General features: G+C 39.2%; 1 protein-coding gene across 1 annotated transcript in view; it reads right to left on the reverse strand.

Moving 5' to 3' along the window:
* Positions 1-27,057, reverse strand: part of LOC122812982 (alpha-N-acetylgalactosaminide alpha-2,6-sialyltransferase 2-like) — a 567,580-nt gene that overhangs the window by 91,654 nt on the left and 448,869 nt on the right. The window contains exon 6 of the mRNA XM_044085075.1: positions 13,018-13,115. Coding sequence (XP_043941010.1) covers positions 13,018-13,115 — 98 coding nt within the window. The remainder of the gene's footprint in view (positions 1-13,017; positions 13,116-27,057) is intronic.

Here is a 27,057-nt window from a genome sequence, read left to right on the forward strand (position 1 = left end):
AAAAAACATGTTATCCCACAGTATCAGCAAAGAAATTGACAGATGAATACACATGGTTTTTTTATAAAATCAGCAGTACATGTTTTTCCACAAGATGTTTCCTTAAAAAACATGTTTGTCAAAATATTAAAAATTTTGACGTAATTCCTCACAGATAAGTGGACATAGTCAACTGAAAAAAATAACGTGTACGTGCTTTATCACAAAACATTTCCTTAAAAAACAAGTCTGAAAAGTAAAGCATCAGCAGAACAGATGTTTCTGTATAAACTCCAAAAATGATACCAAGAGAAAAACAGGGTCTAAAGTGCATGAGAGGAACAGTACAAGTAGACTGTAAAAATTCAGCTGTGTTAGAGGTATTGGTTGGAACACACTTGTTTTGAGATATGGTATAGGAAAATGAGAATAATCATTCATGCTGACCATGAAGTAAAACTTTATACAGCTAAACTACAAGTTGTTGCAGTAGCACATGTCATTTGTTATAGGAATAAGTTATGAGTAACTACTATGCTTACAGTAAAATAGTATTGTGCTGCAAAGCATATTTTCTCATCAGTGCAGTTTGCAAGGATCTGTGTTTTAAACAGACTGCAAACCTCTGTGTTATAACCACACTCTGATTGAGCAGTAAATAGCCAACAAGACTTTGTGTCTTAAGAACACTTTGGTTCCAGTAAAGCACAGCAGCACCTTTGTAAATTAATTTTTCACTTGGCTAAGTCTAGGTAGGCTGTATGCACAGATTTGCCCTTGTCTAGAATTTTGATGATTGTCTTGAAGAAGTCTACCAAGTCTAACAGGTATGATCTCCCCTTGACAAAGCCAAACTGGGTTGGGTCAAACATTTGGAGATTTCCTGTATCTTTGTTGATAATATCCATGATGATTTATTATATGGCCTTGCAGATAAGGCTGGTCAAGCTAATGGGTCTATAGTTTCCAGGGTCCATGGATACACCCCCTTTGTGCAAAGGGATGGTAGCTGTTTTGCATTCTACTGGGATGAATCCAGTGCTAAGGCTGTGATTGAAAAGTGTGTTCAATGATGATGCTAATTCTTGTTTTAAACCATGTAGAACACAGTCCAGGATGTTGTCTGGTCCCATACAGGCTGTGTTTTTGGCCTTGGAGAGAGCATTTAACACCTGCTCCTCAGAGATATTAGGCAGGGGACAGGTGTTAGGGATGCTTTGGGGCATATGTGGCAGAGACAGGGGAGTGAAGTTTTCACTGAACCTGTCAGCCAACATATTTGCTGTATCCACAGGTTCTATATATGTAGTACCATGAACTACAAGTTCAGCATAAATCTGGCCCTTACCTTTGAGGTTCCGGATGTAACTAAATAATGTCTTGTGGTTATTCTTAGTTAGGGAAGCTAATTCGGATTCATAGTTATCTTTGAAGGACTTCACTAGGAGTCTTATTTGCTTGTTTAAGTTGAGGAGGGAGTGTTTCCAGTTTTGAGACTGTTCCTTGCTACTCTTAGACAGCAATTTGTTCCTCCGATTATATAGCCAATTAGTGGCAGTTGTCCACCAGGCAGGTTTGTTTTTCCTTGAAGTTCTTGCTTTGGTTCTACCAGGTACAGCAGCGTCAATACAATTGCACATCTGCTTGTATAAAGCATTGGTGCATAACTGAGCATAGGTGTCTGTTCCATCAGTGGGGGGAAAGGCTATGAAACTTTATACCATCATATAAGAAGCTGTAGTTGGCTTTGGAGAAGCTTTTCAGTGTAGTTGTTGCTAAGGGGGGGGGGTCTTGTGCTATAGTTATTTAGACTGAATTGTGGTCAGATTTCACCAGGCATGGCCACACACTGGGGGTGGTGCAGTGGTCCCCCATGTTGGTTAGCACCAGGTCCAGGATGTTTGAGCCCCTTGTGGGTGTGTCAACCAGATGGTCCAGGACATTGGAGTTAATGAAGTCCAGGAACCTTTGGGCAAGCGAGTTAGAACACATATAATTTACCCAGTCTATGGGCAGATAATTAAAGTCACCCAAAACCAGGGTGCTTGGTTGTGTCTTGATTGATTCAAGTAGATCCAAGTAGGCTGAGTGGATATCCTGATAGATGAGGGGGGGGGGGGGTCCTATAGCTTGCAATGACCTGAAGAGGGGTCTTACCTACAGTCAATTGCACATGAAGTAATTCAAGGGAATTGTGCTGTTTAATCAGTCTAGAGGTGTATTTATCTTAAATGAATATTGATACACCACCTCCTTTAGTTCTCATGCCTTCAGTTTGTGGTCTGAACGTGTGGGAGAAAATGTAACCTGGTATAGCTGGGTTACTTTCCACAGCCTCAAACCAGGTCTCAGTGACCTCACAAATGTCACCATCTTTCACAGTGTTGACTGCTTCCAGTGAGTGTAATTTCTGGTTTAGACTCCTAACGTTTAGCAGCATAAGCTTGAGGTTGTTTTTAGGGGGTATTTTTACATCGGTAATTTTGTTCTTGTGACATTGCCTAAAAAGGCACTATGTGGATGGCAAGAGCCTTAGCCAGTAACCGAAATCCCAGGGGGTGACACATGAAGACCATCTCTGGCAAAGCATCGAGGTCTTTCGACCATGTCATCCCAGGCTGATAGATACTGGATCCCCTTTAAATGACACCAGAAACTAAGCTAATTGTTGAAGTCAATAATTTTTTGTTTGTATTCAGATATCATCCTCAATGAAGTTGAAATGCTGCTTAAGGCTAGGGACATACCTGTCTGAGACACATAATTTGAGAGCTCAGTCATGTCTCTCTTCATATAGTCCAGTGAGGTACGTCTCAAGTTGTTCACAGCAACATGGACTATGGTGGAGTCATAACAGTGCCTTTTGTTGACAGACTTAAGTGCATGTGTGATGTGGCAGATCCTGGCACCTGACAGACAGTTGACCATGGCTTTTTCCTTATCCAGCCTGGTGAGAAGTGCATCTGTGTGTCTCACAACTGAGTTAGCTATGACTAAGATGTTTGTTTTTGTGTTATGCCTTAGGGGCTTGACTGCTGAGACACTAGTGTGTGATATATTATGTGAATTTTGTTCTGCAGAGGATGCATTATGTGAATCCTGCTCGTGTTTTTGTTTGGGAGGTCTCTTATGTTTAGGTAAGCTTCTGGTAAGGATCTCTACATATGTAGGGTTATGTGTTGTTCGTTTGGAAGGTGCATGAGGTGTACCTGCTGACAACCTACTTAGTATCAGATGAACTGACTGGTGAATGAGAGAGCCTGGATTGTAAGTTCTTGATATAGATGCATCTCTCACATAATGAATTTGTGTGGACTAGAAGAAGTGAGTTGTCAGTGTATATAAGGCAATTGCTACATTGCCTCAGGATGCCCATGTCAACCAGACTGGCTGGAAAAACTGTGGGAAATTGTCTATCCATAATGCTAGATAAGTTGATGTGGTCAGAAAACAGGGAGAGGACAGGAAGGAGCAGGTAAATTTGAGGACAGGAGAAGTGGACAAAAAATATGAAGGGCTAGTGAATAGGATCTGTGAAGGCACCTCAAGAACTTCACTGAATATGTCACATGTCAGAAAGTGACAATCACGAGAACTCACCAATGGAGCATCAGCAGAGTACTAAGAGAAAATTTGCATGCAAAAGTATTTGTGTCTATAACCACCAACAGTGTCCACTGCTGCAGGGCAATGGGTGATGCAAAAATGCGGTGCTATGTAGCAAATAAGCACAAGCCAATCTAAACAAATTAAACAATAAAAAAGCTCTAAACTGAGCCTTGATCCAGCAACCTTCAATCAGATGAGTTCTAACTCTGCACTCCGGCCTCTAGGGTACAGGGAAACCCTATCAAAAAAAGATGGCCTGTTTTAGTGCTCGAGTTATACAAACAGAACTAGATTCAGCAGGTCTGAATCAAGTCTATGCTACAGCAAAGTGCAAAAATTAAAAAAAAAAAACAGTTCAAATAAGCAGTGGTATGGTAAAATGCAGTTCAAAAGTGCAATATGCAGTGAAAAATTCTACTTAAGTTTTGCAGAGATCAGCAGATGGCTTGGATTTGCTTATGTAGCAAACAAGAGCAAACTTTAAAACTGAAAAATATCTCTGGTTATAATAGCGTTTTGTCAACAGCCTTGACAATTTCATTAAATGTTTTACCACTGACAGTGCTCTTGACTTAGTTAAATCCTGCTGGCGGGCATTCTTCTAATACTAACATCATAGCCAGCTTTAGGCACATGCAATACCCATGGCTGCAAGGCCCTTCAATCATCCTTGCCTGTATGGGGGCCCCACTAAAGCTGCTGCTGGTTGGGGGAAAAATAAGGACAAAAAAGGTTATTCATTTTCCAACTACACAGTCACTTTATCAAAAGCAGGGTTGCAATATGACCCTGATTGGATGTTTGTCTTTTCGGCTTTTCCCAGTTAGAGGTCACCACAGTGGAACTCCGGTCCACTAATGATTGGCAGTAGGTTTTTATGGTGCTGAGTTGCAAGCCCGATGTCCAACCTTCAGCGAAGGCACGCCCCTTTCACGCATGTCTTTCGGAGGCCACTTGACCACGGGGAGGACATGCAGACTCCACACAAAAGGCACTCCAGCCGAGAATCGAACAGGGGAACCTCTTGCTGTGAGGCAACAATGCTGCCGCTGTACCACCGCGGCTTCCATGACCCTGATTGGATAAAGCTTGTAATCAGTGAATAAACAGCCCAGAGTCACCAATCTCGGTTCTTACACTTGGTTTTAAGAAGAGCTGATTATGAGCTTTATAAACAATTGCAGTACACCAGATACTATAACTTTCAACTTCTTTGCTCAAGAAATCAGGGAAAAGGCAAAAATAATAGCAGAATAAAATATCAACATCAGGATTATTTTTCAAATATTACTGTAACTGACTTAAAAGCTAGTAGAATAACAAATTTTGCATCGACATGCATTTTTGGGATGATAATATTTATTTACTGTCCGTAATTCTGAATGATTTACCAACAAATCAAACTTTTATGAGGTACAGAGCAAAATTATGACATAAATCAGGGACATTCTGTGAAATCAGGGATAGTGACAGGTATGCATTATTTGTGATGTACCCCTGCTGTATCTGCTGTGGTAGTCAAAGTGTTGCACAATGTATTATAATTTGCTGAAATCAGTGTAAAACTAATATTGCTATAGTGTGTGTGTGTGTGTGTGTGTGTGTGTGTGTGTGTGTGTGTGTGTGTGTGTGTGTGTGTGTGTGTGTGTGAATTACAGTGCAAGCGTAACAAGCTGGCTATAATTTGTTTCGCTTTCTATCACAAACATCAACGCTATCATTATGCTTGTGTGTGTGTGGGGGGGGTTGCAGTGTATTTAAGAGTTACAGGCTGGCCATATTTTCTTTTACTTACCATCACAAACATAGACCTTACACATGATAGGTGTCTACCTTTGCTGGTTTGGCAGAAAGAGGTTGTGTGAGAAAACTGTTGATTGCCACAGTGGTTCAGTGAGTAGCACTGCAATTTTACAGTGCTTTGCTCTGCTTGTGTAGAATCTGCATGCCCTCCCTGTCTGTCTATGCATCTACCCATGTGTTTTGGTTAAGCCCAGCACTTCAAAACATGCAGCAGGTAAAATAGGATTCTTCCAGTTTTCCTGAAGGCGAACTTGCAGTGTGCGTGCGCGCACGTGTGTGTGTGTGTGTGTGTGTGTGTGTGTGTGTGTGTGTGTGTGTGTGTGTTTGTTTAAAAAATATTGGAATCGGAAGAAGCAATGAAAATATCTACCAAGGCAGCCAACACAGGAGGAACTGACAATGGTTTAGGAGTATCCACTTGAAGTAACTCATAATATCTTCTCTGAATATCATTCACTTGAGAAGAGTCCCACTTAAAGAATTCCATCATTCTAGTATTCTAGCCCCAGAAGGAGAAACATAAGCCAAAGATGAAGGCATCTGTGAAGAATAAGACAAAGACCCCTCATCAGACACTAAATCTTCATCTGAGGAATCTGGTTCCCTAAGCCATTTAGAAGGGGTAGAGGAGCAGCAGGTACCGAAACCTCTTGAGGAGGCTTTAGGGCCATCAAGGCAGAAAACAAGCCCTGAGTAAACTCTTGCCATTTCCTTTAAGGAGCCTTAGGATGGACTGAAATATGTTTAGTTTTTTGTCTTTTCTTGGAAGGGACATCAGCACTAACAAGTATCGGAGGTTCTGACCCTTGGTGAGATTCGATAAGAGAACACAGAACCTCCATTTTGACCAATATCTGCGTAATCCCTACAGGACTCTTCAAGATAATCAACTGCAGTTCTCCCTCGATGTCCAGAGCTGACACCTGAAAAGCCTCAGAGGGTGTGTGAAAAGATGGATTCATGCTGGTCTCTGATGGGGTTGCAGCAGAGGAATGCAACGTAAACATCTAATGACCTACAGTGCTACTACCTGCTTGTAGAGGGCTGTATAGTGAAGACTGGATAGCTAAAGAATCCGTCTGAGTCTTCTTGGCCTTCTTCTTACCAATGGGACTATCTTAGGGTTAAAAGATTCTGTCATGGTACCCTGGGCTAACTGTTTAAGCCATTGGTTTTCAAGATAAATAGCAAGGGAAAACAATTTGCTTCTGAGTGTCTTAGACACAAATGTCTTACAGATACTACAGGAGGTATGGTTGTGTGAAGCACCCAAACAAAAAAGACACTGTTTTGTGATGATCCTCATGGGAAATCTGCCTCCCACACTGACATTTTCCCTTCTTGGATGGCATGAACTCTAGGTAGAAAAATAAAATACAAGAGCAAGAAAAGTAAAATAAATAAATAAAACAACCCCAATGGGGAACTCATCTGGTAGCTAAGTATTCAGTACACCAACAAGGCATTTAGATCAACTAGCAATAATGAAGTTCGAAATGACAGCAAAGAAGTTCTGGGAAGTTTGTGTCTGTACATTCATTTTATGCCCTACATTCTGTGCAGAGACCATAAATGTGATGTACGGTGCATACAAGACCATTAGGCTTTAATATACTGGTTGAGAGTCGGGCTGCCCTGGGTAGGAGATCCCTTCTGTTTTGCATACTGCAACAGTGATATAGAACGACATCTAAAAGGTTGCTTAGGAGGACTGGCAGTGACAGTGTGATTCTTAGACTGGAAGCATCTAGCGGATCTCCAACTTGACATTTACTGGTGGTCCCCAAAATGCTAATACCAGCCCTAGGGATACCTGACATTCACCCCTGAAGTAAAAATGAGTTTCTGGGATATAATGTAGGGAAACCGCTGGACAGTTAGGTCCCAGTGAGAGATTGAAATAAAAATGTAACTTTTTGATTGCACAGATGATGCAGAGTGATGAAATCCTGACTGCCTGATGATCTGTACTTGATTAGATACGAGTGCCATAGCTGATGGGTTAGATTTTAGCTGCTGCTACTGGCTCCACTCATCTGAGGCAGTCACCATGGTCTGTGATGTCTGGTGTAACAGATTCTCAAGTTTTTAACTTTCTTTTTTACAGTTCTTCAGGAGGACTTTGTTCTTTCTATTTCTGTAAAACCGAAGCAGAGTGAGGGATATGCGACATACTGCTACCTGCATTTCAAGCTGTTCCATGTTTTAATTATAGTTGAAGAAAAGGAAATTCTGGCCTTTGGTAAGGTGTTTTCACCAATAAAGACTGACAAAAGGATTTTTGGAACACAGCTGAAGATCTCTCAAAGCCCAGGTAGGCCTATACTAAAGAGACGGATCTCAGTCCTACGAAAAGGAGAATGAGGAGCAGATAATAGTGAGAATAAGACAGACAAAGAGCAACAGAGAGGGGAGAAGGAAATGAAAAAATAAGCTGTAAAACATAATAAAGAATATGTAAATCAATGTCTTTGTGTCCTTCATTATTTTGTCATCTGCCTTTTAAAGTTGTGCATGACCAAAACTTTCATGTCGGTGGACTTACAGTAGCTGCATGTGGACACCGTAACAAAGGCAACCTTTACTGATGCACCTTTGCTGGTTCTGCTCTTTTCAACCCACAAGTTAAGGTATACCCAAAGAATAAGGGGTGCGAGAGACCCTGCTGTTGGATGCAATGGTGCCCACATCCCATCTGTTTTAGATATAGCCAACAGCATCAAATTAACCAGAGGTCTGGAAAGAACTAAAAGAACCAGGTTTACTTTTAGAATGGTTGCCACTCCAGAGGCAGGAATAATTATCAGATGCAGGGAGACTGGTATCCTCCCACCAGAGGACAGCAGCAACAGAACCCCATCGAGTCCTTGCCTATCCCTCCCATTCAGGAGGGAGTTGTGTGGGGGAGCATCTGTCCTTACACTTACTGGCAGTCATGTAGGACAAGTGGATAGGGACAGTAATATCCAGAGGCTATTAAGTTCCCTTCCTTACTCTCTGTCCAAACCCCACACTCTCTCCTACCCACATGTGTGGGAAGAAAAAGCTGTTAAACCACATAAGGAAAAAAAACAACTATCCTTAAGGTCCCTCCAGACCAGGAACGATCAAGTCATTTATATTTTGTACTCAAATAGACATACAGCCTTAGGCCCATATTAGACTGAAATGGCCTAAGTAATGTTATCTTGAAATAAATGCTTGGATAGTCACTGTACAACCCATCCTTCTTTACTGTCAGGAGACTAGATGTGTTCCTTGTATTGTACCTCCAAGGTACCTGCATTTACCAGCATGATTTTCTTGCACTGGGCTTTTTATTTATTTATTTATTTATTCAGTTAACTGAATACAACACAATGGAGCTGTTTCTTATTCTTTTCCATGTTTGGTTTCTAACTTCAGCGTTTCCTGCCTCTTTGTAAATCTCTACTCATTTTTTTTTTCATTGCTGTTTGGTATTCTCTGCTTTCCTTTTGGAAATATTTATTGTACATTTTATCTGTCTTTTATCTAAAGATTGTCAGATGGCAGATACTTTTCAGAAAGTTTATAAGTAGGTATGCCTTTTAATGTGTATGTATATATATATATATATATATATATATATATATATATATATATATATATATATATTTCAGAAATTTTCTGCTCAGTTTTCTCAAAATACATTGTTTGATCTCTTTAAAATCATCACATTCAAGACTTTAATATCCATATTGCTGTTAGCAACCTGGACTTTTATCTGTCAGGTAAGCTACTAATTATTTTGTCTAAAGCCAGGATGTTTTACATTATCTTATACTTACATAACAGCTGCTGATTGAACTGTATAAATCAAAGCTCATTGCCAGCTGTTTGTGCCAGAGTACTATATCTGCAGTATCCTTGTTGTACCTTTAGGAGCAAGAGTCAGAGGGACTTTGCCACTACGCAGTCTGAGTCCTGCATAAGGAGGGCCAGTGATCAAAAAACTTTGGAGAGACGTGCAGTTCTTAAACATAGCTGTCTAAGACATGTTAATACATTTAAAGCTAGGAACCAGTATTAACTTTTCCTTTTAATTGTTTTATTGGCATCTTCATTAAACCAGTTCAGAAGACAAATATGGAAACACAGTTGATCAGCTCAAAGTGCTACGGCAGTAAATTTCTCATTTGACCATTTACAAAAGGAGCATATCAAAATACATTTAAATAGTACCATATGTCTATGGCAGTAGATAAAGTAATATGTCTGACCAATTTATAATCTATCTTGGAGGGTTACATGATAACATATGAGACTTTGCAAGAGTCACGCAATTTTTTATAACATCCTGTTCCACAAACTATCTTGCACTGAACCTTTCAAAGGCCACCGCATATGCCACTATTAATTAATCTTAGTGGCCATACCAACAACAGATATTTACATTACTTACCTTATTTCCTCGGTTTGTACTTCATAATGCAAACATTTCATAGTACAGGAGGAAAGTGATCCCAAACCTTACGTGGCACTTTTACAAAGATTTCACAGTTTCTCATACAGTCTAGAACTAGCAATGGAGAAGGTATAAGAAGGTCCACTTCATATAATGTCCTGTCTATCAGCAATCAGAGCCTCCTGGATAACTTCCTGGGTTATAGCTACACTGCATGGCAGCAGCTTCAACATTAATTACAAAATATTAATTATTACAAAGGATTTGCAGCTAGTCTAGAAACAATATTGCATATGAAATAAATGCCTTGCTTACGATCATGCAGACCGACTAGCTGCACCGCTGACTTTGTCATGTTTTATACACAATATTGTGGAAAGAATAGACTTAGCCCCCTCCAACAATTAAGCCTTCTTCTGTCCTGCCATTGTTAAGATAAAATAACTCTTGACTAGAGCACTCGCTGTACCTAAAATAGTCCAGAGCATGCCTTACTAATAAACTTAAGTTGAAGCACTGTACCTGAAATACTTTACGGCAAGCCCTGATTATATAGTTAGGCCAAGGTCTTCAAAAGTCTTTTTTTAGGAACTCCTCTAAACCCTTCTTCTTCTTCCATAGTTCATTCAGCTACTTCTCTAACCATCTAGAATGTAATATCCTTCCCCTGTGTTCACTAACCATCTAGAATGTAATATCCTTCCCCTGTGTTCACTAACCATCTAGAATGTAATATCCTTCCCCTGTGTTCACTAACCATCTAGAATGTAATATCCTTCCCCTGTGTTCACTAACCATCTAGAATGTAATATCCTTCCCCTGTGTTCACTAACCATCTAGAATGTAATATCCTTCCCCTGTGTTCACTAACCATCTAGAATGTAATATCCTTCCCCTGTGTTCACTAACCATCTGGAATGTAATATCCTTCCTCTGTGTTCACTAACCATCTAGAATGTAATATCCTTCCCCTGTGTTCACTAACCATCTAGAATGTAATATCCTTCCCCTGTGTTCACTAACCATCTAGAATGTAATATCCTTCCCCTGTGTTCACTAACCATCTAGAATGTAATATCCTTCCCCTGTGTTCACTAACCATCTAGAATGTAATATCCTTCCCCTGTGTTCACTAACCATCTAGAATGTAATATCCTTCCCTGTGTTCACTAACCATCTAGAATGTAATATCCTTCCCCTGTGTTCACTAACCATCTAGAATGTAATATCCTTCCCCTGTGTTCACTAACCATCTAGAATGTAATATCCTTCCCCTGTGTTCACTAACCATCTAGAATGTAATATCCTTCCCCTGTGTTCACTAACCATCTAGAATGTAATATCCTTCCCCTGTGTTCACTAACCATCTAGAATGTAATATCCTTCCCCTGTGTTCACTGTGTTTACTTCCTGGATTAGTTTTTCAAAACGCTATAGACTTGTCTATAATTGGATGAAATTTTTATTTGCTAGGATGAGCTTATTTCCAGTGGCACATCTTCTAGACAGACTCATATATTTGTGTGTCCATAGCAGGTATGTAAGTGCACATGCTGTTGAGTTTACTATTTTTGTTAACCTTCTCCTTAAAGCCAACATGCTTTTTAACTGACAATTTGAGCACATAAAGTTTTTAATGAACGGTGTGCTATATTTGCAGGCCCCAGATCCAATGACTTAGGATGTCAGTTTGTGGGATCTGAGACTTTCAGATGTTTTTTCTTTTGTTTTCTAACCCATGCTTGCCTATTAGGACCACTTCAGCACACCACACGAAAAACTATTTTCAAAAACACTAAGTACATTTTAGTGTTATAAGACAATTTAGTACCACACCTTTAATTTTTCTATCTTCACTGTGCATGCTCATGTGTGAGTCTTCCAGAGACAGAAAGCTTTCTGAACAGACGTGACCTCAGACTACTGTTCTCAGAAAACTGAATGCTCAGTGGCAGAAACCAACAGGCTTACTTTGTAGCTTCTGTTAATCTAAAGCACATCCTAGTCTGTAAGCAGTCCTTTCTATCAGGCTTCTCAAAGCAGAGTTCTTGTTGCGTCTTTCGTTTTTTCCCAGTTAGGGGTCGCCACAGCAGAACTCTGGTCTGCTAATGATTAGTAGGTGATTTTTACGTGCCAGGCATACCAGCCCTGACGCACAACCTTCAACGAAGGTACACCCAGTCACACATGTCTTCACGCAGAAGATGTTCTAGCTGAGAATTGAACCAGGCAGCATCTTATTGTGAGGCGACAATGCTACCGCAGCACCACCACCGCATGTAGTATGACGTCATTTACTGGTCTGGTTTGTGTACCTCTGTTTTTGAGCCTTTTGCTGAACTTGTTTTTTATTGCAAGCTTACTAGGGTAATTTTTTCTGTTGGAACACTTATACATTTTGCATAAGTAATTTGCTGATGTGATTTTCCATAATGCAACTTCAGAACTGGAATTTATACACTATTTTAAAATTTTAGTTGATTTGTATTTGCACCTCAAACATTTGTTAGGTCTTTGTCCTATATATTTTTGTGTTTCACTACTTTTCATTTGTTTGTGTGTTAAATGGTTTAACTATTTGTATCCTGGCATACATTTGTTTTCCCAACAAGGTTATTATGTCTATTTCACTACTTCATTTTGTTTTCTTTGACCATGGCTGCAAAAGGACTATTTCTGAGTCAGTCTAACCTGATTCATTAATAAAATAGCCACTTAAGTATTTGGCAGTTTGTCCCCATCATTGGATATTATGATAAGAATACTGGCAGGTACAACCATGAAAACTGAGAAACTTGCTTTTATTAGTGCACTGTCATTAATAGCACATGCCGTTGACAATTTGTTCCAATACTGTGAAGAACTGCGCAAGTAATTATTGACAGGGACTGTACTGTCCTCTGAAGTTTAAACAGTCTTAACTGCAAATCAGGATTATAACTTACCTGAGTTATGCCTCTTGTAGAAATTCTTGGCACAAGATATCTATTACCAGTGTCTCAAAAAATGATCAGTTAGGAAAATAAACTATTAATAATTTATGATAGTTAAGTGCTGTGCGGGAATCTCCAGTGCTTTGCAAAACCTGTTGCATCTACTAGTAAGCAGTGATGTCTCTTTTGTAATCAAAGCAAGAAAAAGGGAAGTAGGGGCACACAGTGAGGAAAAGAACAAAATAAAAAATAAGTTGTTAAACTTACTCGTCTAATTTGTTTTGTTCGTTCTCTGACAGAGTTAAAGCTGCTGTTATCATAATGTAGTCACGGTCATGGTCTGGCAGAAATATATATCTTGTTTCCTGTTGAAAAAAAAAAGCATTAGTGAGATTCAGTAGTTTTTTTTTTTGTATTCTCTTTTCCCAATCCTCATGCTTGCTGAGCATCTAGCTGCCACAATTATTACCCAGTAGTTCCACACCACCATGGTGAGGGCTATTGGTAGCATGACCATCAACCAGGCAGCCATGAGGGGCATTTTCCATTTCCTGGCCTAACCATTCCTGCAGTGGTTGATGTGACAGCCTGCTACAGCTTTTGTTTTTGGGTGTGCACTTTCCTGATCACTCCTCAAGAAGGCTGCCATGTCGATGTAGTTTGGCAGAGCCAAACACATGTGTCTGACTCATCGTGCTGCATGGTATACTTCCATGTTTCAGTAGATGTCAGCATTACAGCTGTCCAGACTGCTTCTGCTCTCCAGGATAGGCAAGCTGATGTCAGTCACTTGTGCCCAACAGCCCCCCACCCTGCTTCTCTGACACCCAACCTGTTAATTAATATCTTGTCATTTGAGTTGTGATCAGGGCTTCGTCTATCTATGCCACAGAACCTGACCCAGTAAAAACTTAAAGAAAGCAGATCCCCTGCTCTGACCATTTATCACAAAGACAAACGATTGAAAGGGATGCAGTGAAGAATCTGGAGTAAAATACAGGACATTTATTCATATTAAAAGCTTACCTGTAAGAAGTATGTTTATTTTAGCCTTCAGGTCTGCAACTTCCAAGTTATTGTATGTCATTTCTCAATCAGAGCTTGACTCTCCACCCAAGGAGATGTGTCCATTGTGAAGGCAGTTGTTCTGTGTGTCAACCAGAACCCTTCCTTCTGTGTTGTAGGCTCTTGCTTCCTGTTTTGGGGGAATTTCAGTGTTTCACTCACTAAAGAGAGTTCCCCAAAAGACAAACTGAACAGATATGTTACTGCAGTGTTGTAAAATGTTGCTTCACAGGCCCTTCACAAACCCATTACTTATCTGTTGGAAAGTCTGATGTCATGTAAAGTCCCTGTAAGATGTACATGAGGTGATCCGAAGAGCAGAACCTATGTCTGGAGCTTTCCTAAGCTTTTATACAATACTTGCACAAGGTAGATTTGCCACCTTTCTGCAAGCCACTTGCCCACAGTATTGTACTGGAAGTTCCTAATTGCTGACAAGTGTTGCTGAACAGTGATTTAGGAAGTAGGCTTGATAAATTATATATAAAGAGCATTATGAGACTTTAACACAATGGTGTAGGATTTGCTTTGCGTTTGATACCTGATTTTTTTATTAGAATTAGTACTGAATCATGTTGTTTTGTGGCTTGTCCAGCAAAGAAGGCTCCAATATGTTCATAGGTTGGTACTAGGCTATCGGCCCTAGGGCCTGTATAAGCCTAGCCATAGCAATTCCCTGGCTATTTCTTCCCACATTATTTACTTCCCTGAACCCCTGTCTAGTAGGGTGACTGACATGATCCCGTGGTGAATTTCCTTTCTTCCATCCAATCATCAAAGTTCCTTTTGAAGAGGGCCAAAGAGGCACTCTGCTTGACATGTATGAGCAATCTATTCCAGAGTCTCGGGAGTCTCTGGGTCAGGAACCTATCCCTCCAGCATGCTTTGTTTGTTGTGATTTCTTTAAGTGTAGCATGTGCAACAGCTCTGGGTTTGACATGGCCTTGTATGTTAAGCAGAGATTGCCTCGGAGTAGACGATATGCGACAGAGTATAGCTGGAGTTTTTAAGGTGGTCAGCATAGGGCATCTGCTTTAGGCCTGTGATTCTTTTAGTGAGGTATTTCTGCGGCCTTTCCAGTTGTTGCAGATGTCTTGAGAGGTACATACCAAATGAGGTGTTGTATTCTATAATGAGTCTAATGAGGGATGAGTACAGTGGGACAATGACCTCCTTTTTTCTGGATGAAAAGCCCTTAGTGATGAGGTGTGCCATATAGAAGGATTTCCTGACTGTTGTGGTGATGTGGTTATTGAAGGTGAGACCACTGTCCACCTGTGACTCTAAGTCTCTTATCACACTTTCGGTGTTTAGTGTACTGCCACCTATGTGGTAATTCACAGTTACATGTTTTTTCCCAAAGTGGATAACTATACATTTCCTGGCATTGAGCTTGAGCCCATGGCTCTTGCACCAAGCATCTGTTTCTGTAAGGCCCTTTTGTAGAGTATCCACATAATTTGGGGAATCAATAATGGCTCCCAGTTTGCAGTCATCTGCAAACTTTGTTAGCCAGAGTCCCTTAGTGTTAGCCTGTACTTCAGAGAAGTGGATGCCAAACAAGAGAGGTCCCAGGACTGAACCCTGAGGTACTCCACTTGTCACTTGTCTAGAGCTGGAATTGGAGTCAGCTACTTTTACAGTGTGGGTTCTGTCAGTAAGCCAGTTGGCAACCCATCGAGTGATGTAGGGATTAATGTCCAGCTTAGTAAGTTTATATATGATTCCAGAGTGGGGGATGGTGTCAAAGGCCTTGGCGAGTTCCAGATAGCTGTGTGGATTGCCTTACCCTCATCCACGGCTCTGGAGACTGATTTGAAGAAGTCAATCAGGTTCAGGAGACAAGATCGGCCCTTCACAAACACAAACTGGGTGGGGTCCAGTGTTTTAAGGTTGCCAATGTCTTTGTTTATAAGCTCCATGATAATACATTCCATGACCTTGCAGATCAGGCTCGTCAGACTGATGGGGCGGTAGTTCCCGGAATCCAAGGTGGATCCCCCCCTTGTGGAGTGGGATAACTGTAGCTGTGCGCCAAGCAGTGGGCACGAAGCCTAAGGTGAGGGTATGATTAAACATGACACTTAGGTGAGGTGCCAGTTCATTTTGCAGTTCATTTAGTACACAGCCCAGGATGTCATCTGGTCTCATGGATGCTGTATTCTTAGTTTTGGAGAGTGTGTTTGTACCTGAGTGACCGTTATTACCGGAATTTGGCAATCTTCCAGTATTGAGATGGGCCATTTAGGGGGTGAGAGGGGGGTGAAGTTGGCACTGAATCAATCTGCCAGGATATTGGCAATATCCTTGGGATCAGTATATGTAATGCCATTCTTTTGTAGCTCAGAGCAGATCTGAGAATTGCTATTTAGATTCTTAACATAGTTATAGAATGCCTTGTGGTTGTCTTTGGAATCTTTGGCAATTTTATTTTCGTAACTATGTTTAGAGAATTTTATGAGGGATCACAGCTTCTTACTGAGGCTGGTAAGGGAGATTTTTTGCATCCTGGGATTTTCCTCTTTTCTGCAACAGTTTCTTCCTTTTGTTGTAAAGTTTGTTTATGGCAGGGGACCACCAGATTGGCTTTCTTTTTTTGGAGGATAGCATCTTGGTTCTATTTTGGATGGCACGATTCATGCATGAGTGGATGTGCTCGTACAGTGCCTTTGTGTAGCTCTCAGCATTCGAACTTTCAGTTCCCGTCTGCATGGGTCATGAAGTTTGTAACTTCTGACTTGAGTAGCATGAAGCTGGCTTAGGATAAGTTTTTTATGGAGGTTTCCTTACTGGGGGGGTTAAATAAGTTCAAGCCTCTAGAGTTGTATTACATAAAAGTAAAATGTTGCTTCTTCTGTGTTGCACCCCATAAGTACGAGTAAGGTTACATTAAAAAGTATTCTCTTACACAGCATCTTTTGTCTGGTCACCTTAAACAACTGAATGTGATTTCTCACTTTTCAAAATTCTCCCTTTACATGACATTATAAAAAAGGTAATTAATTAAAAGCCTGTGCCAAGCTTGTTTGCAATACACAGACTTTTAATACCTGGGTTTGGCATCAGAAAATCAAAACTGCAATATCCCAGGGATGTTTCCTTGCATACAACTTGGTGTTGGTATAAATAAGTTTGTGTGTGTGTGTGTGGGGGGGGGGGGTCTTGCCCACTCCAAAAAATGTATATTTAAGAAATTAACTTAGTTTTGTAGTTTACCCTTCAGTGTTTTCTGATCATGCTTAGAAGGACGGAACACAGAACATTCACAATTTCATTAGGAAGCCATTAAAAGCAGATTCTTTTTTATAAAAAAGCTTGTTTTTTTACAAGCTACAAGTTAGTTAAAGAAAGCAATCCAAGCAATAACATTGAACTAAGTTAACTGACTTAAAATAGATACTCTTAAAAGCCTCACAGAAGAGGGCCCAAGAAAATAAGTCATGAAAAAGTATTGCTGTGAGCAGTAAAGCATAAAGCTGAAGGCCATATTGGATATGTCCGTATTGATTTGTAGCATGACAACATTTGACATAGACTGCAATGCTCACAGTACAGTTGCACACTGTAAGAAGCTGGTAGGAATCTGTGACAGCAGCCAGATAGACATACTCTCTGACTGTGTTTCATTTCTTGGTTTACAGTTTATATGTTTTATTTTTTCTTTTGCTCTTACTTTGTTGCAGTATTGTTTTGCTCTAAATTATTTTACTATTTTTTTTTTCTCCTGGAGTTTTAATAAAACTTTTTTGCTAAGGCCAGACAGAAAACATTTGTTCTGTATCCTATGACTACAAAGGAGCTAACTGGATTTGAACTTTGGTAGAAGATGAACAAACAGCCTTTTATTAAGGCAAGCAGTTAAGTCACTGAATGTGATACACAGTACATTACTTGGAGAAGACTGCAACAAGCCTAAGGACCTCTGAAACATCTTAGATGACACTTACAATTGCCAGAGCGACTGTAATCTGCTTAGGGCTGGTGCTGCTGATTTATTCATGGTGTTAGATGGACATCAATTCCTAGCTGGCTCTGATTGGGCAGTGAGTTTATGCCTTGAATGACTGGTCTGGTTGCAAATGCAGCAGGAGTCTCATTGGTTTAAATTTTGGATCACCATGCAGCTTAGCACTCTGTTGTGCTCAACTGCTGAATGTGCTAACCAGAGCATTACAAGAAGGTGACCTCAACTAGCCTATTAACTCAGGCAACACCTGGGATAAGTCACTGTTGAGCCTATGACCCATTTTTCAATAACTAGCCTGAGGACCTTGTTCTCAGCACCACCCTGTTGCTCTTTATTCCTCTGATAGCTTTGTACTGATGCAATATTACAGGTCACATTTAATATCAAGTGAACTCATTGAATAAAATCTGTTAAGTTTTTCAATTTAGTAAAAACGTACCATGCAGCATTAATAAAGAGGCCATATTGAAGTTTAAAGTCTGCATTTTGGTATTAGGAAAACTTGAAGATCTGACTCACCATTAACAAATCCAGCTATTGCTTCAATGCCTATCTGCATATCCCCAAGCATGTCCCATAAATATGATAAAAATTAAATTAATACCATTGATCAAACCAAGTAGTTTCTGGATATACTCAGCATTTCCTAGATATTAATACCAATGCACTGGAAAAATTGTAAAATTACCCACTAGAGGCTCTAATTGCCTTGATCTTGTCTTTAGCTCTTACCCCACATATTCTCATCCCTGGTTAAATCTGACCACAAATCAGTTATTATTGTAAGACCTAGTGCTCTAAATTCATTGTTGGTGTAATTCATTATGGTCTTGAGGTACAGGGTCACTACCAAATGACACTGTGTATATGGACCTCTCCAAGTCAAATCTAATTCAAATTGTAGAAGATCCACACAACATTCAACAATCCCCCTCAAATGTACGCAAACATAAGGGCTGTTGCATTCAGCTTTTACTTTTGACAACAGTTGAACTGCACTGAAAAGTCAGTACCTATCTGCCCTAAATATAATAATACATTCAGGAATAAACATCTCTTGTAATAATGAAATATATTAAAAAGAAATCTCCACCCCTGTGCCTCAACACTATAATGAAACTTGCCAGCAAAGAACTTAAAGATTCCTATTAGAAAATTGAAAACACTCTACACGCATAAGGTCAGTAGGTAGACCAGAGGAAGCAACAAATCCTTCTTCGGGTATATCAGCAAACTAAAGAGTAATGTCTAACAAGGCTCTGAGCTAATCCATATCTCACATTCCAGTCTTAAGGATATCATACCTTTTAACCTCTTAGTGCATGAAATCTGAATAAAGCCTAACTGGGGGATCAAGGACCTAAAATAGGGACCGATTTTAAATACTGCGCTAATAATTAACTTAGAAAGTCATTAGAATAAGAAAATATAGTGTTATCATGCAATTTGTGAATAATATGAAGTCTGAAACGCAGTGTATGCCATTATTTAGAGATGTCAATCATCAGATCATCCCAGTGATTTGCCAAAAAAAAAAAAAAACATAAATTGTATGAGGAAAAGACCAAAAATGTGAGGAAAAATCTGGACATTATGCAAAAATCTGGACAACTGAGAGCTACAAATAGCATAGACAATGTAATAGCAACAAATTTAGTGCTGACTTTACCCATCTCATCTGGTTTACCATGAAAACGTTGAACCAGACCCCACTGAATGATGTAATCACCGACTCACTTCCGCTAAAATGACAATGTCGAATTCCAACATTGCCGAAATACAACTTGCCATAAATCTCGAAATGGGCTTTAACATGGGTCGAGATGGGGGTGAGATTCATACTTTGGCAATGTCGCCATTTGGCTTCCGAACTTCAACTGAAGTGGGTTTGACCAAACCCACTTTGAATTTCTCATGCCAAACCATCTCATCCACACTGTTGTCCCCACTAGCCCTGAAAGTTTAGTTTATCATGAATTCACTTTGGAACAAGTTTTGGAATCCCTGTCAAAGGCTAAAAATAATGCTTCATTTGGACCAGATAAGACACTAGGCTGTGTTATCATCAGTGCCAAATATGCACTATCCGACCCTGGAAGAAGCTCAGCAATGGAAGGGATATGGGGAAAAAAGAGCAAGGCCGAAGTTAAGACTACCACCTCCACCAAGCAAACATAAAGCCTTGTTCAGCTATATTAGGAAGCCAAGATATAATACAATTTACTGCCCTGAGCGGATAGTCTTTTGGTGTCACTTATTCTGATCCTAAAATGATTGCCAGCATTCTAGTGGCACATTCTGCTCAAGTTTCTCCTCAGCTATTGATCCTATAATTCTGATCCTACAATTCTCACCACAGGTCCTCTAAACTCTCCCTCACCCAGGGGGAGGTCCTATCCACACTGCTTTCAAGGATTCCAGTAACATCTTTGGATCCCACCTTGTAAGTGATAAAATTGACCCCCTTATGAACCAGTTCAACATACGCCTCTCCACTGCTTCCATACCAGATTGCAGAGCTGCTGAAGTGGTACCACTACATAAGGGCACCCCCCCCCCCCACAGATTCTGATAAATGTAAATCTTTTAATCTCATTAGTATCACTAGCAAGGCATGAAACACATCTCAGTGTTTGCAGATGATTCAGTTGTTGAACTACAGTCCCTTGGTCAAAATTAGTTTGGCTTCATAAAAGATTATGTCTATGCAGTGCAGTTGATTTTTTTGAAAGGTTTACTGAGGCCTTGGACAAGGGTTAGGGCATTGACACCGCCTATGGATCTGTCTAAAATCTTTAAAACCATTCAGAATGCTGATATTACTGAGAAGCTCACTCAACTAAATGTTAAGCCATATGTTGTCTGCCAAATTGCCAACTTGCTCATAGGTATAGGATAAGGGTTAGTGGTATCTCCTTTACACAGATGTCATAAGCGATGTTGTGTAGGGCAATAGTAATTGCTACCCACCTTTTTGGCATCTATTTTTCATATGTGAAAGCAAAACTCAGAGGGCTTTGGTTAAACAAGCTTGCAGATGACTGGAAACTGAGTTCTGTTGTGAATACAATTACCGATACTCCAACTCCAGCCAAGGGATTAATCAAACCAACGCCTGTAGTTTCAAACTCAAACCAGTTCATACCATACCTCTTTACCTACACAAAACTGGTGGCACCACTAATGCACAAAATAAAAAAAAAAAAATTTTCAGCACATAAATAAGGCATGACTTGATAGATATATCACCCAATGCATCTCTAATCTATGGAACAGACTTTCCTTGCATGATAAATAAAGCAGCACCTTAGCTATCTTTAAAGCCAAACTCAACTGGATGGTTAACTATGAATTTAACCCTGGGGGTATTATAATCCATCCAAGTTCTACTGAGCTATTCTGATTAGGTTTCTCAATGGTTCTCTGGACTGCATGCCTACTAACTACTTATGAACCTAGGAATGAGATTCTATAATTATATTTGCTATAATTATTTCAAGCCATTACAAATTAATGTTTTTCCTTTTATATATGGCATAACATGTTTGACATTTATGCAGCAACAGCAGATCCCAAATGGCAGATATCAGGATATAATAGAAAAACTGCATAGGCATTATGAGCCAAGAAAAATGTGGAGTGTAAAGTACACAATCAAAGGAGTGCAAAAAAGGAGAAAATCTACACACGTGTAAGACTGAGATAGAGGTAGTAGTAATAAATTCTGTTTATATGTGTTAATAAAGAAATTGAAACAGAAATAATACAGTCCTATATTAGCAAATGGGTAAAGAGAAAAAAAAAACTACATGAGGCAGAATTAAGAATAGACAAACAGACTTTGCAATGTCTCTAGATATATCAAAAGTCTAAACAAAGAAAGGGTTGAAAGATAAAAATGTAAATCAGACTAATAGAGAGATAAGTGCTAAAGGAAAACAGTGAGATGAATGAAGGAAAAAAAGAAAAAAAATGCACCCACATCTGATATTATAAATAATTATTAGAACACAATCCAGATAATGGAGTGGTCAGTATACTCATTGGCAATACTGCAAAGCTCTTGATAAGGTGTGTCAAAATGCAGTAAGAATAGCCACTTTACAAAAATGTGCAAAAGAAGTACTTTCAGCAAACTAAAATGTATTAGATATATATATATATATATATATATATATATATATATATATTTTTTTTTTTTTTTTTTTTTTTTAAACAAAAGAGCAAATGAAAGACCAGGAAAGCAAATGTAAAGAATACAACATATGGTAACAGAAGTACAACAGACCACTTGGGTAGTGACAGAGAAAATGATAAATTAATTTAAGGGAAAAGGACAATAATATGGAATCCCAGCAGTAAATATGAAGATATAAATTCAAGAAATTGTTACAAAAGAAAGAATACAATAAGCTGAGACTACATGAAGCACTTGAAAATATCAGGTACAAGAATTTTGCATACGTATAAAAAAGCAATAAAAAATAAAGGCTAGTTCTTAGCTGAAGAAAAAAATGAAGAAAAAGTAACTACAGCTGTTTTAACATTGTAGAATTAGACACTGCAAAAAACAGACAATATTAAAAGTTTGTTAGGTCCCACATCATTAGTTTCCTCAACAGTAACACCATCAATGCCTTAAAGTCCAAAAGTTTGAATCTGTGAGAATCTGATAGTTGTTGGTGTAGCTGTACAGAGGGAAAGGGACCCTGATACTAGAGCTCAACAAAAGCTCAACAGAAGGAAAGGAATTTTACATCTGTGGTGGCTGACATGACAAATGCAATTGCTTGTGAATGAGTATTCAGTAAATTGGACATGAATACTGAATATCAGCAACTAGAACTTAACCCATAAAGTAGAAGCAAAATAGAATTAATGTTGCAAGTCCAGCTCCACAAATGCAACTGAAATAACAATAACCAGGAACAAAACATTTGTGTTCACCCAGGACTAAAAATGATGAAGAAAATTTTAATGAAACAATAAAATAAAATAGTTATTAAGTGCTTTTCTCTCTTAACAAGACTTCTTCAGAATTAGTAATACTATACTGACACTGTTTAAAATACCCCCTTATCATGTCACACAACACATTTTTTTACTATCACTATAGCATGCTTACTTTTCAAAATACAACTAATGGAGACATTTTAGGGAGTATTTATTCAGTGTTATCTATTCTGAAGAAGTCTTGTTGACAATGAAAGCACTTAGTAGCATTTTATTTTATTGGTAAATTGTTTTTCTTCATTTTTATACAGTAGAAGCACTGTAACTTTTTAGCCCATATAAGGGTATTGAAGTATGGCACACTGGTATTCAAAGTAAGCTCTACTGTAGAGACCTTTCAGTGCATTATAAAGTATGATGTGCTACAAGAGATTGCAAACATTAACCACTTTATTGACAACATTGCAATATGTGGAAGAAATGAAAGAGAAACTCATGAGGCACTGATTTGTGTTGATAGTCACCTTGAATAGTATGCGATATGCAGAGCTGAGCAAGTTGGCTTCCATACTAGGAAAGGCTGTTCCAAGTCAAATAGTTCTACTGAGCAGTGAAAGATTCAGCACCACATGTGAATGATGGATGTGGAGCATCTGAAACCTACCAATGGACCTTGTTAGCATCCTGGTATACTTCTCTGTATGGAACATTAAAGAATACTGTGATTTATTCGTGTCCATACTAGGCAGTTTCCATGCAGAGTAGTGCAGTCTGTTTCGGTGATGATGTTACTGCCTTTTATAACCACCTTAGGCAATACAGGAAAGATGAGTAGGGATGGGGGAGATAGTATTTCTCTTGATAATTCTGCCATGTCAGACACTTACTCACTTGGCTGAGGGGGTCATGATGCAAAGGCATATGCAGTTCAGATTGGTACAACAGGCCTTGAATTATGCCCAGAGACTGCCAATAATTTACTTGCACATGTTAAAAAGGGACTAAAGCAGCTGTTAGACCAGACAGGTTAAAGTGTTTATTTTTGAGTAATACCTTAAAGTACCACTATGGAAAAAAATTAAAAAACACTTGTTTTTTTATCTTTTCTTGAATTTCTACACATTGATAACCTGTATTCATCAGAAAGTAGTAGTCACTATTAATTTTGTTATGTTTGTAACCCTCAATATCCTTCTGGGAGCAGACATCCTGATGAGAGCTTGTTTTTTTCTAAAGATAAATCTTCCCCATAATGCAACAGTTGTTAAGAATATAATGCCCATGGCTGGACTGTCACATCTCAGTTCCATTCAGGAGCGGCCTTAGGACAACTGGTGCCCTAGGCAAAAGGGCTCCACAGCTCCCCCCCCCCCACACCACCCAGTGCCCCCATCCAGGTCTAGCTACACCAAATAAATACTGGAAAAGCACCCCAGCTAGAGCAGCGCCCTAGGAAGCCACCTAGCTGGCCTATGCCTAAGGCCGGCTATGGTTCCATTCACTTAGAATGAAAGAACAGAGAAGCAGCACTAATTTTGAGAGGCCTCTATAATAGTATCACTTACTCTTCTGCCATGCCACTAACAAATGTTTTTCCTACTGATGTGTTACATGTTCTGTGAAAAATGCATCCAGAAATATCAACTCATTGCTGAGATAACATACCTTTTTGGGAGGTCCTGGTCTTGTGTGATTCAGTCCCTTCTCAAGTTACTCCTCCCATTTTCCCTCCCTCAGTAAGCCACAGTATCACATTTCCTGCTCTGCAAGGTTTTAGTTAATTAGTCACCTATACATAACAATAGACGTCAGACAGAACTGTCTGTGTGGTGTGCCAATAAAAGTGTTCCCTTATCTCTCTTCATATTCATGTCATCTGACTAGCACTTTCACAGTAAATAATGTTACATAATGCTTGTATCAATCCTTAACATGCAACAGTGTTAAATATTCCAGAAACTGTGTTCTGCTCTGTTTATTAGAATTTATATCGGCTAGTCACAGCTGTTTATACATCTGCAGGCAAATGCTCTTATCATAATAATGCAGTTGTCAATATTGTTACCGCTCCGACAAGCCATTGATGTCACCTTCTACTTATCCTTACCGTTGCTTTAATATACACAGTCAGTGAAATTTCCATTGCACATTTTCTGATGTTACTCAATGTATTTCTCTGTAAGCACAATATAATGATACTATCACTGTCCCTAGCAATGTGCACACTTTTCTGTCCAAGTTAGTGTCAATACTACATTCCAGTCTGCATTGCATGTTAAGGATATAAAAAATAAGTGACTGTCATAAGCGTTGTGTTTTATACCACAGTTATTTTTAAGCAATCTGCAGATTACCTAGCAATGGTTTCAATGGATCTTGTTGCAATTCTGTTAACTTTTTTTTCCTCAATGAATATTAGGGTTACTCCAAAATACCCATAATTCTCCCACTCATATCTGTGCTCAACTCCAAAATACCCATAATTCTCCCACTCATATCTGTGCTCATTTTCCAATTTTGATTAATTACTATTTGTAAGTGTGACACAGTGGCCAATTCAGCTGTCAAGTTGTAACCACACACACCTGTAGCAGTAAAAATACTCTGCTGACATCAGCTGGCAAGCATAGCCATCAGGTAGGTGTCCCTGTGCCTGTGTTTCACACCTCTCTTTTCTCTTCTGTTACAATTACTGCATGCAAACATGAGCTCACATATACACACAGAATAATGTACCACCCAAAATTAGCCATTATGTATCTCTATACAGTTGCAACTGCAATGTTCATGGTCTAAACCAAATACCTCAAGTCATGCCAATGCACCATCCCAATGCATCATTAGCCATTGGTATTAGGTGATCCCATGTGATACTAACGTCATCATTCTCTATAATGCTTTGTGACTCATGTTTCCAGTCCTTCTCAGCTATTTCAATATTATAATGTTTGCAAATCCCCAATGCAGCAGTCTTGCTACATTACCATGCCTTCCAGTTTACAGGTCCTCTACCATTAGTGTGTTACACTCAGCAACAAGATACATGACTGTTTCCAGTTCTGCTTTACAGAACCAACATTTGTGTGTTTCTCCCACGTTTAATGGACTTTGTAACCCAACATGCATAGAGTTCACTACCTTGGGCTGCTAATATTAACCTTTTACCTTTTGATTTGAATTCACCTCTCCTTAACCATTCCTGCATCAGATCCTGATCAACATGAGGTTGGTCCAGGAGTTTTCTGTACTTGCAACTATATTTATGCCTCTTACACATATCTTGCTTTCTCATCTGATCCTTCACCTTATATTCTTTCTTTTGGTTTTTGGCAGATTCAGTTGCTGCCTGATTTCTATCTACTTCTGGTTAGGTTTCCTTTCCTGCTTGACACCATTAAGCTTCTGCTAAACTAGACAGGGAACTCATCATAGATTTGTTCTAGTCATGTTTATTATTATCCATGGGAACTGTTTGGAAGCAGAAATTTTGTTGAGTAGGGACAACAAGAGCTTGATTATTCACTTGGTTAGTACTGTTTGTATAAAGAAGGTATTGAACTGGATGGCCATTCTGTCATCTTCTTTCTGTGTGTTTGGTGTTGGCTGTGTAATTCATTCTGGATTTGAAAGTTTAGTGATTGAGGCCCACAACAGTTTTGGATTATTAGTACATATGTTTTAATTGCCTGTGTAATAGCTTTTCTTATCATTGTTGATAAGTTGTTTTGTTAGGTTTCATAGATGTCTACATGATGGTAAAGTAGGAGCTGTTTTAATTGTTGTCCCAACATTCCAAACTTACTTGCTAAAGGATAGCCATGAGGCAGGGTTGGCTTTGACTTTTTTTATTCTGAGGGGACTACTGTGTTTTTAGAACAGCTAGGAAGATTTTATTAAACTAAAAGATGGCATCATCTATGGGGAGAATCATTAGTCATTTTCCAAGTATAGGAGATATAGTGTATTAATAAAAATGTCACATGAAAAATAGTACGTTTTTTTTACCAGGCTGTAAAGATGTGTTTTGGAGGTGTGGCTTTGATGCCGTATGGTTTAGATTAATAAGTGATCACTTGCTATCCAAAAGAGTTCCATTGGAGGAGTTTTTATTTCATGTGGATGTTGAGGTTGGATTGTCTGGCTGTGGCGTTGTTATATCTAGTTGGTGTGGTTATAAGTTGGGTGAATTTTTACAGATGTTTATTATTGGTTGGAGTTTAAGATTATATGGTTTGCCATTCTGTATTAACATCACCCAGTGTTAGAGTTTCATCAGGGATTTTTGAGGAAAAGCAGCATGGGAGATCTTCCAGTGTTTTAGC

Source organism: Protopterus annectens, chromosome 10.part0 (genome assembly GCF_019279795.1).
Source record: "Protopterus annectens isolate FY-2018-M chromosome 10.part0, PAN1.0, whole genome shotgun sequence".
NCBI classification, from domain to species: domain Eukaryota; kingdom Metazoa; phylum Chordata; order Ceratodontiformes; family Protopteridae; genus Protopterus; species Protopterus annectens.